Below are 16,906 nucleotides of genomic sequence, written 5' to 3'. Positions count from 1 at the left end.
CCTAGACTGTGACCTATCTCATGTGCGGCGATGTAGAAGAAATTAAACGTAGCTGAAAAATAAGGTAAAATGGCTTAGTTCATCAGTGCTTAAGTAAAAACATGAAGCTTTAGTAATCAAACCAGTCTGTTTATCATGAAACGAACTTTGTTTTAAGGATTAAATAAAATACGTACACTTTGCTAAGTTACTTAAAAATAAGAAATTAAAATGTTATTATTCTTACAATGCTATAAAATATTATACATAATGAGAATATTGTCATTATGAGTAAGTTTTATAAAAGAGGTTAAACAGTTGAATTGTGTGATTGGTTCGCAGGCATTTGTCTCTTTCATATACTTTTTTTTTTATTAACAACCAATGTGCTAGGCTAGCTGGATTAAGCTGATTAAAATTATCGGTTTTTACGCCAAAGTACAGCAACTTTTCAGCAGCAGATTTTAGTTAGAAATACTCAATTCTAAAACAGTAAAAGGTATTATTTTGTTAATGAGATTAATTATTAGACATTAGGCTTAATCACAATAATGCATAGTAAATGTTCAACATACTTGTTCCTTGTTTTAGCGAAAACTTATCAGAATCATCAAAGTGAATGTCACCATTAAGGTTGCCACCTCCTCGAATCACGTGAGCTAGGGATCCACCTCTTCCGTCAAATGGAAATCCATCTCCGTGATTACGTTGAACGAACGATATCAGAATATCGGCGTGTCCTGAATATACTTCCTTTACTCTCAGGTTACTTACTGCCCTCCAAAGTCTAAACGCTCGAGCGATGTATTTGTGGACCTTGGCTTTAGGTGGTAATCCACGCTCGGGGTAATTGAGTATTCTGAAAGCGCAAAATATATATTATATTTCTAGTTTATTATTATTATTATTAAATTAAATAACAAATAGACAAATCAACAGTGTCAATATAAAAAAAATGGATAAAATACATTATAGTCGATTCAACAAAGTCAATATAAAACATGTGATTTAAGTGAATTTATAAATGTTGGAAAACTGTCTAAAATTAAAGAATCTTTAATCATTTCCGGTTTTTTATTTTTTTTATTTTTGTATCAGATGATTTGCAGTATGATACCTTCCTTTCCTAGCAATAACGCGCACGAATGTGCACGTAACGTTAGGTTTGCGCATTATATAGTTTATCTCGTCCTGGTGACGAGTTCAAATCTCTCTCTTCCATATCTGTCATTCCAATGTTGGAACTATTTAACCTAGAATTGTTTTTCTCGTAAGAATTTTTACTAATCATAAAATATAAACTGTAATAAAATATTACCTAAACAATAAAATTGTCCAACTTCCATTCAATGTAACACATTTTTTTTTAATTCCACATATATCTATATATTATTTTATCCGTCAAAAAACATGACTGATAAACCTACTGCAACCATTGTCGCTTTAAACGTTTCCTTTTAGTGTATAGGATACGGTCTAATTGAATAAATAACTTCCTATTTAAATGCATGTGATCCTCGTTTACCGTAACGCCATGTAAGACACTAATTCAGGGTATTCTGCTTTTGCTGTCGTAAGAACCATTATTATAAGCAAGGTATGGTTATTTCATTCGTTCAAATAAACCGTCCAAATAATAAACAATATTGATTGAGATATACTATTTTGATTAAGAAATAATGATAACTGATAACGGATAGATAACTGTTTGTTGCTTTCAACTTGATTTTCGCTTTCGTAACTAGTTTAGAATTTTTAAATTCAACTAGTTTGATTTAAAAACCATTAACTTACACTTTCACTAAAAATTATTTTTTTTGTAAACTTTACAATCAATATGCAATTGAATGCCATGAGTTTTTATTCGTTTTTAATTTTAAAAAGTTTTTAAAAGTGTACATTGTTATTTGTGTCTATGTAAGTTCATCCTCATTAAATAAGTTAAAATAAAAATTGTAAAAAAAGAAAACTTTATTTAAAAAGTAATAATGTCGCGTGTCAAAATAAACTTCCTATTCTAAAACCATGTGGTAATGGTCCGTCATACTAGACCTTCTAATCCACAAAAAAAACCTACTAGGTTATATTCGTCGTAACTCTAATCCCGGTGATATAGGTCATTCAATAATAACTTTCATTAAAGTAGGTCATTCCATTCCTTTTAATACGCTCTAAACAAAAAAACCAAATAGACTATTCTATAGGTTGCAATAACTTAGTAATACAAAAATATGAATATTAACTGATTATTTTTATACTAATAACAACCTTATAATGGTAAAATATAGACCTACGGGTTATTCTATGAATTATCTTTCTAAAAATGCATTCCATTCATCAAGTAATGGACTTTGAGCACTCTCCTTTTGAATCGCCGCCTCTCATAACCTTTGACATTGATTAAAGAGGTTACTAGCGGATAAGTTATTATATAATTTGACTATAGAAAAAATAGGCTAAGTATGGTGTAAAATAAATATAACGAATATTTTGTATTTTGTTTAATTATTGCAAATCCAGTGATTTGCTTATTTCATTCTTGTTGTAACTTTTGAACAACTTAATTAATATATATCAATCAATATCATTTGAAAAAAAAATTTTAATGAATAATTTGAAATTTGATTAAAATAACTGTTAATGTCTCAAAATGTTAGTCCATTATTCGTAATTCCAAATAATGAAATTATAACCCACCTGTAAGTTACTCTACCATTCCATTTGGCTCCTCTATGTGTGTACCTCTTTTCACGTGTTATATCTGTTTCCAATATCTGTTTTTCGCTCAAATTACGTTCATCTTCAGACGGTGTAATAATAACCTCATCAAACATACTATCTTGTGATAATGACGCAGATGATAGTGATAAGTCCTCCTTCATAATGCTATTCACCGGATTTAATTGCATTTGACGTGTATTCTATAATGTAACATAACAATGATAATTGGTTATAAGTTTTATTCTGCCATTGAGAGCACACGCTCAGTGATCTACTACCGGGACACTTTCACAGCATCTTTATTCAAATGTAGTAGGTTGTAATTTACACGACGCAACATTTGACACATACTACCTCGTAGTAATAATAGAGTAAAACATAAAGGTGACAATAAAAAAACATTAACAACAAAAGTGGGACGAACCTATAAGACAAAACAAATAAAAATACTTAATCAACCTTACCTTAATAAAAATCAATATTTTCCTTACTTTTACCTTATTTTAGGTTTACTTACCTCATTTAATATCGGCAACGCTTTTGATGATGATAGCACAAAGCAGCACATAAAAATCGCATATTGCACTAAATGTCTTAAATAATACCACTGCATTGCAAAGGTTATACAAACAGCTTATTGGAAATAAATTTTTTTAAACTATACTGTAATAAATATCAACTCTTTTAATCATTTAATAAATAAACAAATTATTTTCGAATATATATAAGTTGTCCTGGTGACCACAAATTCTCGATCCGCTGCAATTGCTCATCACTGATTGGTTGAATAAGTTTACGCGGTGACGTAATTAACAGCAATGTGATGTGGTTAAAGTTCGTTGAAAGTAACCGGAACAAGGTTTACAGTAAATCCCAGCAAAAGTCCATTGCGGTAGTGGTCATTGTTTATTTGTTTGTCAATACAAACTAAAATCATTAAAAAGTAAATTATTATAAGCCTAACTTGATCTTGACCTTGTTATTGCTTGCGGTGTTAAACGTAATCTTTTTTAACCCTGAAAATAGACCCAGTTCCACCCCCATTTAGAAATTCATATAATCTAGTTTAGGGCGTGTGTGTAATGCTTTACTTAATTTATTTTTTTTTTCTGATCTAGAGTAAATTGTATTTGTTTTCAAAGAGCAATGTATACATGATTCGCCAATTAGAGAAATGGAAACTCATGCTGTAAAATTTAACGTAATTGCGTCAGGAACCCTGGAACCGTAACATGATTTTGTACATGACTGGTAACCAAGATAACAAACCAAGACATAACTTTTTCTTAGGTAGGTCTTTATGTTTTATATTAATTAAATTACATAACTTTGTTCGTTTATAATCTAATATTATACTTCTATTATTTAAAAAAACAATATAGCATCGGTACAACTTGTGGCAAATGGCCAGATTACGTGTAATCTTTTAATACATGCTCTTAAAGATATACAAAAACACCAATTTATAAAATAAATAACATGATAAATATGAAAGATACAAAGCGATCAAGCATTGAGCAGTGGGATAACATAGGGGATTGGACTGTTGCAGTTCTAGATGATAATTGTGATATTTGGTTCCTATTGCGGAGCAATCTCCCGTAACTCTCAAACCAGATAAGAAGAATGGACAGTCTTGGATATTTCCTTTGCAAATTTAAGATTGTGAGCTGCTCTGTCAGAGAGAGATAAGGAAGTTTACAGACATTTAAAGAATTAACATATATGCACTAAAGTTCTTCCAAATCTAATGCAAAAAGCTGTGCCTTAGACACATTTAAGAAGAGTAAGCGATCTGGTTAAACACGAATGCTATACGACATCGGCATATTCAAGCAAGGACCTAATATATACCCACATTAGACATAGCATAGCTCTTTACAATTTAAACCAATTTATACTTCTTTAAAAAGAGAGTTGTTTATTAGCCTTAAGGATGGTATCGCTACTTATTCCATTTCAAATCGTTTTGAGCGTGACTCCAAGTATTTTAGCATGGTTTACAAATTTCATTGCCACCAATGTACATTTTATTTTCATGAAAAAGCAAAGGTTTAAAATTTAGCATTGTTTTTACACCAGTGGGACTTGTCCTGATCTAGGCCAATTTGTAATCAAATCATTTTTGTTTACATTGTATAATTCTATCTTACAATTAGTGAACATATTTTGTAATTTCTAACAGCATTCTCAGAAGATTATTAATGCTTTTCAATTGTTTAATTCTTGTTAGTGTATTTTGACCATATTTTTTTATTCAACATTTTTATGTTTGAATTGAATGCACGGTAGAAACCTTAAGCTTCGGGATTTTTCCTTTAATATCCTGTATTTCAAATTGAATAGCCAATAGATTATTAACTACCAGCAGTAACTCAATACCTAAATTACACCAGTGATTTTATTTGACCATCATTAAAAACGTATGTCGTGTAAGGGTAGAATTCACAAGAGGGCGTTAATCTTAAACAACCGGAATTGATAAAAAGAAACACTAACTGTGTAACAGTTCTGACGTCGCCCCTCGCCGTATACAAATCTACATTTCCTGAACAGATGTTAGTTAAGGTTGCCTATACGTATCAAAGAAGGTTTTAAGGCCCATTTACACTAGGACGATAACGATCGACGATAAATAGATAAGCATGCATTTTTCTTATATAAAACAAAATAATTTAGAAAGTTTTTCGTTCTAGAATTATAGAATACTCATTTATTCTGTCTTTGATAAAATAATTTTTTTTTTAAATCCAATCAAATGACGTCATGATCAATAAACAAAAAATATCGTTGTATTGTCACGATATTATTGCTCTTACTAATCATGACGTCATTTGATTGGACGTCTGAAAATATCATTTTCATCAAAGGAAGCATAGATGGTTCCTAAATAGTCCTAGAATAAAAAAAAAATTAGATTTCTTTTGTTTTATGTATGAGCAATGCAAATTTGTTTATTTATCGTCGATCGTTATCGTCCTAGTGTAAATGGGCCTTTATCCATACAGGTTTTTCATATCTCTGATTCTACGAATCCTGATTTTACGTTTTACGTACGTATAAAATGACCGGCAAGGTCATCATTTTTTAATAACAACATGCCTATGTTGGCGTTTTGTTGTTCGTAGTTTTATGAGTTTTATTAAAAAGTGATATTGATTGTGCACTCTTCTTTTAAAGCGTTTTAAACGGTTTATTAGAACAGGAACATTTTCCAGTTAAAGCTTGAGATTAAGTACAGTAAACACTGCAACCTTTAGATAATTTGATCTAGGTGCTTTAAAGCTCAGATACAGGCATGAATTTTAAATATAATATCTGGTTAATTGTACATAAATCAAATATTTGTAACAGAAATCAAGACGAAAAAGCATGAATTTTCCTTAATATGGTCAAATACAAAATTTGGCAAAAATTTGCCATAAAAACCAGGAAGACTTTTTTCAGTAGTTAGGTAGTTTAACCTATGTAATAACATGTCTGGTGACTCCCTAAAGGTGAAAAAAGATGGTGGATATACGGTGGATAATTTTTGCTTTAGCATGAAAATAAAAATCTGAAGTTGAATAAAAATACTAGAAATTTAAAATTCAAGTTATATTACCTATATTTAGTCATTTGATAACATTTTTTACCACACCGTTTATTTTTCATAGCTTTTTAAAATGCCTCTCTATTTACAAAATGTGTGTACATAAGAATAGAGATTTTACTGTGTAAGTTGAACTATCCCCCCACTGATAAGAAAGTGCTTATTTTCAACAAGCTCCTGTAACACAAATAAAATCCCAAAAAATTATGAAACATAGGGGAAACTATAGATCGATAATTATTGGAATGTATGACCAATAGACATTTTTTGCCCGCACCTGGCCTTTAATATCAATCGTAATTTGACGGATCTTCCACAAACGGCTTTCAATACCTTTACGTAACCCCAATAAAATATCTCATAAAACAAATCAAATAAAACGCACCAGTCTATTAAAGTAGGTTCGTTGTTTTAACTTTAATGCCAAAAACATTTTTCATGATTTAATCCACGATAACAATTCAATTCCAAGATAATACAAATCAGTTTTGCTAATTAATAAATAAGTTAAATACTGTACAGCTGAAGTATAAAATAAAAAGTATTGTATTTACAATAATATGTACTCTTGTATTTACTATCACACTAGACAATTGATATAAGTTTGATCAAGCGCAGCATATATAAAATAAACATCTGCAAGCCTACGTGAGGCCTATGACAGCAATTATCTATCATTTGATAACATCTTCCGTGCAATTTGTTCCGCAACGACTACACGTGAATCAAGATAGTTATCATCATAATCTTCAAAACAAATCTATCTTAATTTACAACGTGTCTTGATGAATACACATAGTTAATGATTAAAACTTCCTTTATGATATACTTATGATCAACTTTCGTGGTCATTGCATTAGGAAAAGCTTTAGATTTCAACGCACATTTTATGTTAGTAAAATGCTATTATTACATTCACTGATTGGTGCATTGTTGCGTGTACATACAAATATACGAGCTTGGTTTACATTTGGACGCAGCTGAAGCAATTTGATGCGCTAAATCATTCGAAATTCGCTTGTAATTGGTAAACTTGCGTTACGCATACTTCGCTGTGTGAACTATGGAGTGTGTAAAACGTAAACACGTAATTAAGCGTGATTCCCACTAGAACGCAACGCAGTGACGTATTGACGCAAAGATGTATTACGTAATCACAAGTAGGAAACGACGACGCAACAGTGCTGCAAAAATCGCAGGTTTGATTTCACGCAGGCGGGGGCAAATACAATTATGGGAAGGGCAATTGCTTACGTTGCGTCACTAGTGGGAACCAGGCTTTACAAACAAAAAAACAACACATTAATTGATAGGCCTATGTTTATGTGCATTTAAAGACAATGCCTTTTTAAAATTTAAAATGTTGTAGTTTAATTACATTAATAAATAATTAATTGCAAACTCGGCAGAAATCCGAGAAATAGTCATAAATAAATATTATATATACATTATTAAAATTGACATTGATTTATATGAGATCAAAAATATCGTTTGATTGTGTATTTGGTGGACCGTAGAGCGCCTGGATGCCGTCAATATCATCTTGTGTGAGTTTTACGTTGTACGGGTCATCTGGATACGCACTGTCCATGAGAGCTCCTCTTACCCGCGAGTGTCCCAACCCTAAACTATGACCAATCTCGTGTGATGCAACATAGAAGAAATTATAACCAGCTGAAAAAAAATAAAGATATATGTTAGACATTACATGGCACTACAAATTTGCATAATTAAGCAATCGACATATGTTTATAGAATTAAGCAACGGATTTTAAGCTGAATTTGAACTTCATATGACAAAACACACGAAAACTGGTGTGTTCGTAAAATTATATACTGATTTTTTATCTACGTACCTTTTCCTGGTCTTAGTGTAAACTTTTCTGAATCGTCAAAGTGAATATCACCATTCATGTCACCATGTCCACTTCTTGGATAGAACGCATGCGCCAACCAACCGCCTTTACCGTCAAATGAGTATCTATCGCCATGTTTTCCTTTGGCGAATGATATGACGATATCTGCTTTTCCTGAGTAAACTTCTTCAAAGTTTAAGTTACTTGCGCCCTCCCACAATCTAAATGCTCGGGCAATGTTTTTGTGAATCTTGGCTTTAGATGGTTTACCTCGCTTTGGGTAATTCATTATTCTGCAATAAAAAAAACACATCAATGTTGTTATTTTACAGATCGTTAATAAAATAAAATAATAACTACGTATGCCCAATCATTAACATAATGCGAGAAACTTCATTTGTACCGTACGTCATCGTCACACCAATTTAACCTCCATGTCAAAGGTTAAACATTATCGTATTAATAACTTTTGTCTAATCTGAATGACCCTTTTATCGGTTAATTTTGCATTGCGTGTATATTTTGACTGTGGAAACACGGTCTTAAACAACATGTATCATGTGAGTTGCGCCCTCTAGTTTGTTTGAATCACTGTACTAAAGTTATACTACAAAAGGCAGGCAGTTCTATTATTTTACATATGTTTTTTTTTAATATGTTATTATGCATTATTGAGAATTGGAGACCTTTTCCCATACAAATTGATGCATGGTGTATTTTTTTATTCCCGTGTACCGGTGTTTTGAAGTTGAGTCGCGGTAGGTAAATTATATGATTTTATGAAAACCATATAAACACTGTTGTAAAACTATGATCTGTCAATATACACAATTGTTTTACGAGATCAGATCCAGGGTGTTCATTTATAACAATGGTCCATGTATTAAACAGTGTAGCGCTCAACATCGACGCCTGGCGGGATTACACATTTCGCGTCATCGATGTGTTAACATCGCGTTGGCTTCTTGATGTGTTCGTAACGTCAAACCTCGCAACTAATTGGTATCGTACGTATACCTGTGATTTTGATAGTACTGTTGAAAAAAAACAATGTCAAAACACCCGGGGACGTTTGACCAGTCAATCAAAGTGACCTTATACAAATTATTGCCAGTGGCTAATTATCATTAAGTGTTACCTCTGTGCAGGGAGGTCTCTGTGGTTGTAGCTTTTTTGTAATTGGTTGCAAACGCTTAAATAATAATATAGACGCAATTAAAGGTACTTTGACGTATCGTATAGGCCTACTGTAGAACACCTACTTACACTTTCCCGTGAAATGAGGAGCAGGCCTAAGGTATCATTTAACACTACGGCAAACCTCTATTTAGCACCATCCCTATTATTAATGGGGATAGCGACGCGTCCCGAAGGTGTCTTCTCTAGGGGTGTTTAGACCTAAAACACACTGTGCAAGTAGTAGCTGTGGTACCAGTTATTTATCTTCCATGGTCAGTGATCGTGTACTTTGGTAGTCTACTAAACTATTTTAAAGTTATTATTAGGTCATCTCTGTGTCTGGCAATATAAAATAGGTAACTCTATCTATAACAGATCTTGCTACAGAGCTTAGTTGAAACACACTGTTGTGTTGTTAGTCAGCTTCCCAACGTAGCAATTATTCCCTCCATGGCTTCACTGACTAAAACTAACAGTATATGTATAATATACAGGCTGAACATATTATATTAACCGGCTGCATTGTTTTTCCTAACGTGTTTTAGGTTAAATGTTCTGTACATTAATAAACTCCAAAATAAAAAAATGTAATAGTTGTGTAATACAAGGGAAAACACTTCAGGGAAAATGTGACGTTTTACGCACCGCCAGGTAACTTAATTTTAAGCCTACTGAGCGATTCGGTTTCATGTTTAGCTTATTATAACTATTTTTTACGTCATCAATGATAACCAAATTGAAAACAAGTTTACGTAATACATGATAGATTTAGCATTGGTTAGATTTAGCTTATAGTGGGTTTGCTGCTAAAAACTAACTAAGACTCTATTGGAAGAAATTATGGAACACTTTTATGATTTTAACTAATTTCTAATCTGATGATATAGGCCTACGTCTATTCGGATTTATGACTACTGGACGTGATCTTCGACATCGGGTAAACGGCGGTTAGCGTCACACCTGCCTTGAACGCTTAATGTTGTTATTTCATCTCGTTGTAACAAATGGAATAATTCAAATGTTTTACAGATATCAGGATGTGTTACAGAATCATAAACAGTGAGTCTGCTTTTCATTCGATTTATGACTATACACCTGACTCGGAGTCAAGTCAAGTAAACGATAATAGCAATAAATAGGTATCTTCGCGGGCGGTTATACTGCCATACGAGGAGCCTATTGACGGATGCCAATGTAGCAGCAAAGAAGGGTTGTTACAAGAAATAATATAAACAGCAATTGCAAAAAGGTGTAATTTGTAAGTCAGAAATGTTAATAACAGGATTTATGGCCATCCACCTGAGCAATTTCTTTTGAATTAACCGCCGGGGAATTTGATAATTTTAGGTTAAACTCACCTATAGGTTACCTTCGAACCGGACCATTTTCCGCCTACGTGTATATATCTCTTTTCACGTCCTCCTTCGGGTAATGTGTCGTCGTTAGATTTGCCACATTCAGGTGGATTAACAAACTCTTCTATATTTTCAGATATCGATAATAATGACGACGATGATAATGATGACGATGATAATGATGACGATGATAACGGTGATTGATCCATTGTATTAACGTCAAATTGTTGTGGTTTAATCCGATACATTTCAGAAATCTAAAATATAATTAATAGGTAATTTGTTAAATTTAATGTCACGTTCTCTTCTTGTCAAAATGGTCGCATCCATCAGTACAAAATCCATTCCATTGACATTTCAGAAAAAACGATGTAGTGATATTAGAGCTTGAAAATGTCTCCATAGAAAAGTCATTTAACTCAGATAACTGTCAATTAAAATTAATAATGATAATACTAAACGTCTACAATTTGAGAAAAATAAACATAAAGAAAACAAAAAAGTTGAAATATTAATGTATAGTTACTTACCTGAGGTAGAGTACCTGATATCGGCAAAGCCTTTGAAGATGAAAGCGCGTAACAGCATACTAAAATCGCGTATTGCACTACCCGTATGTGCCTGAAAAAAACACCTAACTGCATCGTTGTACAAGTTAAGAGCATGATTTTATTTGGAATGTATCGAATACTCTTTTGACAGGTTCGACAATTTCTTTTGAAAAGTATAAACGATTGTAGGATATATATAGGGTATCCCGACGACTGCTGACCCAATTGGAGTATCCCAATGTCTCGACGCTGATTGGTTGATGACGTCTAGTACGTGACTCATTCGGGTTTTTGATAACGGTGGTTTGCCCGAAGTAACCGGAAGCAAAGATACTGCAGAAAATAGAATACTGTACTACGAACTATAGCGTAGGATATTATTTTATAATACATTGTAAATTTAATTTATTTTATAATACATTGGCATGTTTTTTATTTTATTTTTTTATTTTATGGTTATTGTTTCAGCCTGGTGTCGTGTACATTACGTGTTGTTCTGTATTACTTCACTGATGATTAACTTTTATTTATGTAGGTGTTCTTGAGTAAATTATGGTATTTTAAATCCAAAGCGGAATATCATTTCTTAGTAACTACCGTAAAGTCATTCTGTCTACACCTACAAAAGTCTTCAAATCCAGTATTTTGTTTATTTTCCACGTAGGGAAGTAGGAGGAGGGGGAAATTTTTAAACCATATTCTCAGAGTACTAGTTTTGCTAATAAGTGATATGCATCCAAAACAGAAACAATTATTCTATTCAGTAATACAAGTATAATAATACTTATGTGTTAAGGTAGCTGCACATTTACCCTTAAGAAAAACTGAAGTTGAACTTAACTATAGATTATTACCAATTATTACAGGAGACAGTAGAAGTCAGTGATGTGTCGACCGCTAGAGATAGGGTCTTTCATATAACAGGTGATACCCGTATTGTAAAACATGATTCTCCTCGTTAATTTCACGTAAAAGGGTTGTATACGGGTGTACCCTAATAGAGATGTCCTAAAGGAAGGGTTTTTGCTGAAAAGCATAATACGGAAAAAACGTTGGTTCACTGAAAACCAGACCAAAACCTTATTTTATTTTTTTAAAATTTGTCTTTGATTGGAGAAGTGTCTTTTAACAGAAAAATATCTCCAATATAGAATTAGGCCTATATTATAAAAGCAATATATATTTTAGGCCTAATACCAGAGAGCCCTTTTTATGATCAGGGATGGACAGTTCGTATGTATAATAATTTCAACAGATCGTCGTGCCTAATGTTGATATAACGTGTTATGAATTAAATCATTAACCATGATAGTAAACATTGCCTTGGCCTCATTAGCTATCAAGGTGAAAGAGGTCCAAACCGACTCATTATTTCATTAAAATGCACGATGCAATAAGTCGTAATATTACTAATGAAAATATACTGTGTACAAGTACAAGGTTTGAATATTAATGTATTATTGTTTATTATTATAGTTTAATATTATTTTTTTAACCTGTAATTTTAGAATAACTTTAAAAATTGCATTTTATGAGATGCGTAGATATGATACGGCACTAAGGATATACAAATTAAAACTTTGTAGTTTAATTTTCAATTTATTTTATCAAGAAAAACCCATTTGAAAATATTTATAGCAAAACTCTTGTGCTGGAGAAACAGTAATACCTTGTACAGTATTAAGGCTAATTTGTGAAATTGTCATTCGGGAATTTGCCTTTTCCTTTTGTCACGGATTGATTAGAGTCTGAGGTAGGTTGTAATGAAATAAAAAAAAGAATATATAACTTGTCTGGTGCTTTAAAATCAAAAATTCATTTCGTTTTCCATCATTTCTATATACCTCATGTTGTTATCCAGATTAAATATACTTTTCTTATTTCAAAATAGAAAACAAAAATCAGAATTTTCTACCAGCACAACTTGTTAATCAAAACAATTTATGAAAAGAAACAAAATAAGAGAGCGGATGAACTGAAAATATAAAAGTGTGTTTCCCTCACGAAGGAGAAATCAATACATTCCGAATAAGGAGGTACGGAAGATGCCTATTTAAACGTTCGGGTTCTTTAGATGAAGAATTTTTCTATCTTATCTAATCAGTATACATTTACTGATATTATTTACGTATATTAGGCTATATAAGCACATGTTGCACTGTTTGCGAGTGTTGTCATGTAGGTACTCATACTACAATGTTTATAAACAATTCTAACGTGCTTATCATATGCAAAACAGTACATTACAGTCTTAAAATAAAAATATTATGTTTGTTTTGTACCCATCGATTTGTAGGAATCCTTGACGTCAGATCTTGGCATGATGACCATACGCATGATACCCTCGCTGTTGAGAGATAATATTGCTGGGATTTTTGTTTTGTTTTTTTTAACATTGCCATGTTAGGTCATATCATTCACTGTTACGTAACACTATTCATATTTCCATATATGGATATTGTATGGGTTATGAATTTTTTTTTATATGATATGTTATTACACTATAAGTTTATTTTATTACCGTATTTTAAATTTTATTTTCTGTCATTCATTTATGTTAGGCCTATTAAACAGTGTCGTACGGTATTGTACTCTGTACTCTCTTTATTATGTAGGAGTGGAGTGACAACCCAGTGAATTTTAAGGAGTGTGCTTAAGGACCACTCTTATTGAAGGATGGTCACTTTAGATTTTCACTCCCCATAGAGTGAACTTGTTCTTCAAGCGATCACATCATTTCAGATTTTAACCACTTTTACAGAGTAAAAATGTCCCTTTTACAATTAAAATAAATGTCAGTAAAGGATGAAACGAAATGATAATTTAAACATTTACAACAAAGGAGTACATTTTACATATTTAATATCACATATTTTATCAATTTGATGATACCCAACGAGACCTCCACCCCAACCACCAACCTAACCTAGCTCCCCAAAAAAGTATCACTTCGTAATTACACAGACACGTGATACTTTAAATATGCTTTGAGTTTACAAATGTATTGCCTCTAAGCTAACAGAAAAAAAAGGGTATACAACTACAGTATTACGAAAAACGAAATTTCAATTAAAGAATTGGCTGTAAAACGCAAGTACAACATCGAGTTGGTCAAATGACGCCAGATTCCAACCAGGAGTAAATTCAAATATTGAAGATGTTTACTATTATAATGAGTTTAACCTATCAGGTATGCTGTTTTACACCATGTTTCTTCGCATTATGTATTACCATCATCAACTCATATTTTCATTTTTCTTCGTGGTGGGTTTTCTAATGTTTACAAATCAGGTGTACTGATCATGACACGTGGTCTTATTATCACAATATAATATGTACACATGTGAGAATTCTGTATCTTAGAATAATATATACAATAATGTAATATTATAATATAGCCTACTTTATTTTTGCTGATATATAGGGTGAGTTGACAATGTAAGCCAGAGTTAGTAGGCCTACTATTAGGTATTTCGAGCATTTTTTTTCTTTGGTCCTTCTCCTAATTTGGTTTTCCCTCGTGTTAAACATATTGACTAATTAATAATACTATCTGTCATCGTTCCTCTCTCGGAAAGTGACCCCCCCCCCCCCCACACACACACACACACACACCCTCTTTAATATAATATAGGCATTTCCGCAAAGAAATGAACATCCATAGTAGTATTCAACGATCAAAGAAGGCAATTATGCATACCAGTATTATGAAAGAACGAACGAAACGAACGAACTAATTGACTTGCTTCCTCCCAGGTACCATTGTTTGAAATAAAATGTTTATCACATAAAGATGAAAAATAGCTTTTTAATGATATGCTAAGTAAATATTATATTAGGCTAAACATTATTATATTATTAGTATATATCTTGTTTTATAAAATCCTATTTTAGTGTGATTTTTCGTTTTGTATTGTTTGTTGTTTATATCGCATATTTATTCTGAAATAAAGTGATCAATCAATCAATAACAAAGGATATTTAACTTGAAATTTTTAGAAAATCGTCACGTGATACGCTTTGTCAAGAGAAATTCAAATGAGTATATTCTCTCGTTTCTCTCTCAGCATAGTGCGCCAAAAGTTCATACCATTGTTTTTCCACGAAATCTACCGCAGTTTATGTTACAACATAATATATATGGTTACCGCAGCCCCTCTCTCTGCCGATGCTCCTAAATTTAGAAACAATTGGTTTATTCTAAGAACCACGAATATTTTTTCAAATTAAATTGTTTATGATTAGGTTTTTTACATACCTTTTCAATTATACTTTTGTGTTGTGAAATTGTGGATGGAAAACCATAGGCCCACATATAATTACTCATAAAACATGATTTAACAGAGAAAAAATTGAGTCTCGAATAAATATTAAATTTTAAAAAGTTTATTTAAAATACTGTGTAGGCCTAGATACTACTATAACATGCCTATTTAGTTTAATGTATAGTAGGCTACATAGTATAATGCATTTTATACTCGATAGTACTGTACTATAGCCTACTGAACTGTGCCAATATAGGTACAAATCCAAGCTTTCAAAATTGTTTTATTCTTCAACTTTTCGAAGAACAGAAATAGTGAACCGTTCCATTTTTTACAGGATGAATCAAGACCCGTAACCCGGTGCAGGTAAACACACTCTTAACCAAGACCCGTCACCCGGTGCAGGTAAACACACTCTTAACCAAGACCCGTCACCCGGTGCAGGTAAACACACTCTTAACCAAGACCCGTCACCCGGTGCAGGTAAACACACTCTTAATCAAGACCCGTCACCCGGTGCAGGTAAACACACTCTTAATCAAGACCCGTCACCCGGTGCAGGTAAACACACTCTTAACCAAGACTCGTCACCCGGTGCAGGTAAACACACTCTTAACCAAGACCCGTCACCCGGTGCAGGTAAACACACTCTTAATCAAGACCCGTCACCCGGTGCAGGTAAACACACTCTTAACCAAGACTCGTCACCCGGTGCAGGTAAACACACTCTTAACCAAGACTCGTCACCCGGTGCAGGTAAACACACTCTTAACCAAGACTCGTCACCCGGTGCAGGTAAACACACTCTTAACCAAGACCCGTCACCCGGTGCAGGTAAACACACTCTTAATCAAGACCCGTCACCCGGTGCAGGTAAACACACTCTTAACCAAGACCCGTCACCCGGTGCAGGTAAACACACTCTTAATCAAGACCCGTCACCCGGTGCAGGTAAACACACTCTTAACCAATCATGCTGATGTTCGATAATTACAGGAAACGCTAAAGACTTTCTTTTGTTGAAACAAAAAGATTCGTATCATTGTTTTATGTTTTATTCAGAAAACTGATGGCCAGGTTTCAGATCAAAAACGCGGCTCCAAAATTAAAATTCATATTGAAATTAAAAAAAAAAACACGTTATGCACAATCTGGCAGGAATCCCAAAGGTATAGAAATTCTTTCTGTTTTTATATCTATATATAAATTTACGTAAGGGCAAAATTTGGTAAATCAGGCGTTATTTCTAGAATGTTTACTCGATGGTATATAAAGTTGGTTAGAATTTCGGTACTGATTTTAACCACCAGATGTAACCCTGTTTACTAATTAAATTGAGTTAGATAATTAGTTATTGACAATTAAAACAAATTTAGGTTCAACGATTTGCCCCAAATAGGGGTGTTTT

At 32.8% G+C, this 16,906-nt stretch overlaps 1 protein-coding gene and 1 long non-coding RNA gene across 2 annotated transcripts; one reads left to right on the top strand and one right to left on the bottom strand.

The window, feature by feature from the left end:
* On the top strand, positions 1 to 16,098 carry LOC140043759 (uncharacterized). The gene is made up of 3 exons (XR_011844394.1): positions 1 to 64; positions 3,819 to 3,990; positions 15,836 to 16,098. It is a non-coding gene; the product is annotated as an uncharacterized lncRNA (long non-coding RNA).
* On the bottom strand, positions 6,780 to 11,377 carry LOC140043758 (matrilysin-like). Its single transcript, XM_072088235.1, has 4 exons — positions 11,213 to 11,377; positions 10,686 to 10,939; positions 8,149 to 8,441; positions 6,780 to 7,966 (listed from the first exon to the last, which is right to left on the bottom strand). Exons 1-4 carry the CDS (start codon positions 11,345 to 11,347, stop codon positions 7,761 to 7,763), a joined length of 888 nt encoding a protein of 295 aa, XP_071944336.1. The 5' UTR covers positions 11,348 to 11,377; the 3' UTR covers positions 6,780 to 7,760.
* Positions 16,099 to 16,906: the final 808 nt, after the last annotated feature.

The sequence above is a fragment of the Antedon mediterranea genome, chromosome 3, assembly GCF_964355755.1.
Source record: "Antedon mediterranea chromosome 3, ecAntMedi1.1, whole genome shotgun sequence".
NCBI classification, from domain to species: domain Eukaryota; kingdom Metazoa; phylum Echinodermata; class Crinoidea; order Comatulida; family Antedonidae; genus Antedon; species Antedon mediterranea.
Note: the sequence above shows the minus strand (reverse complement) of the source record. Positions and strands in the feature narration are given on the sequence as shown.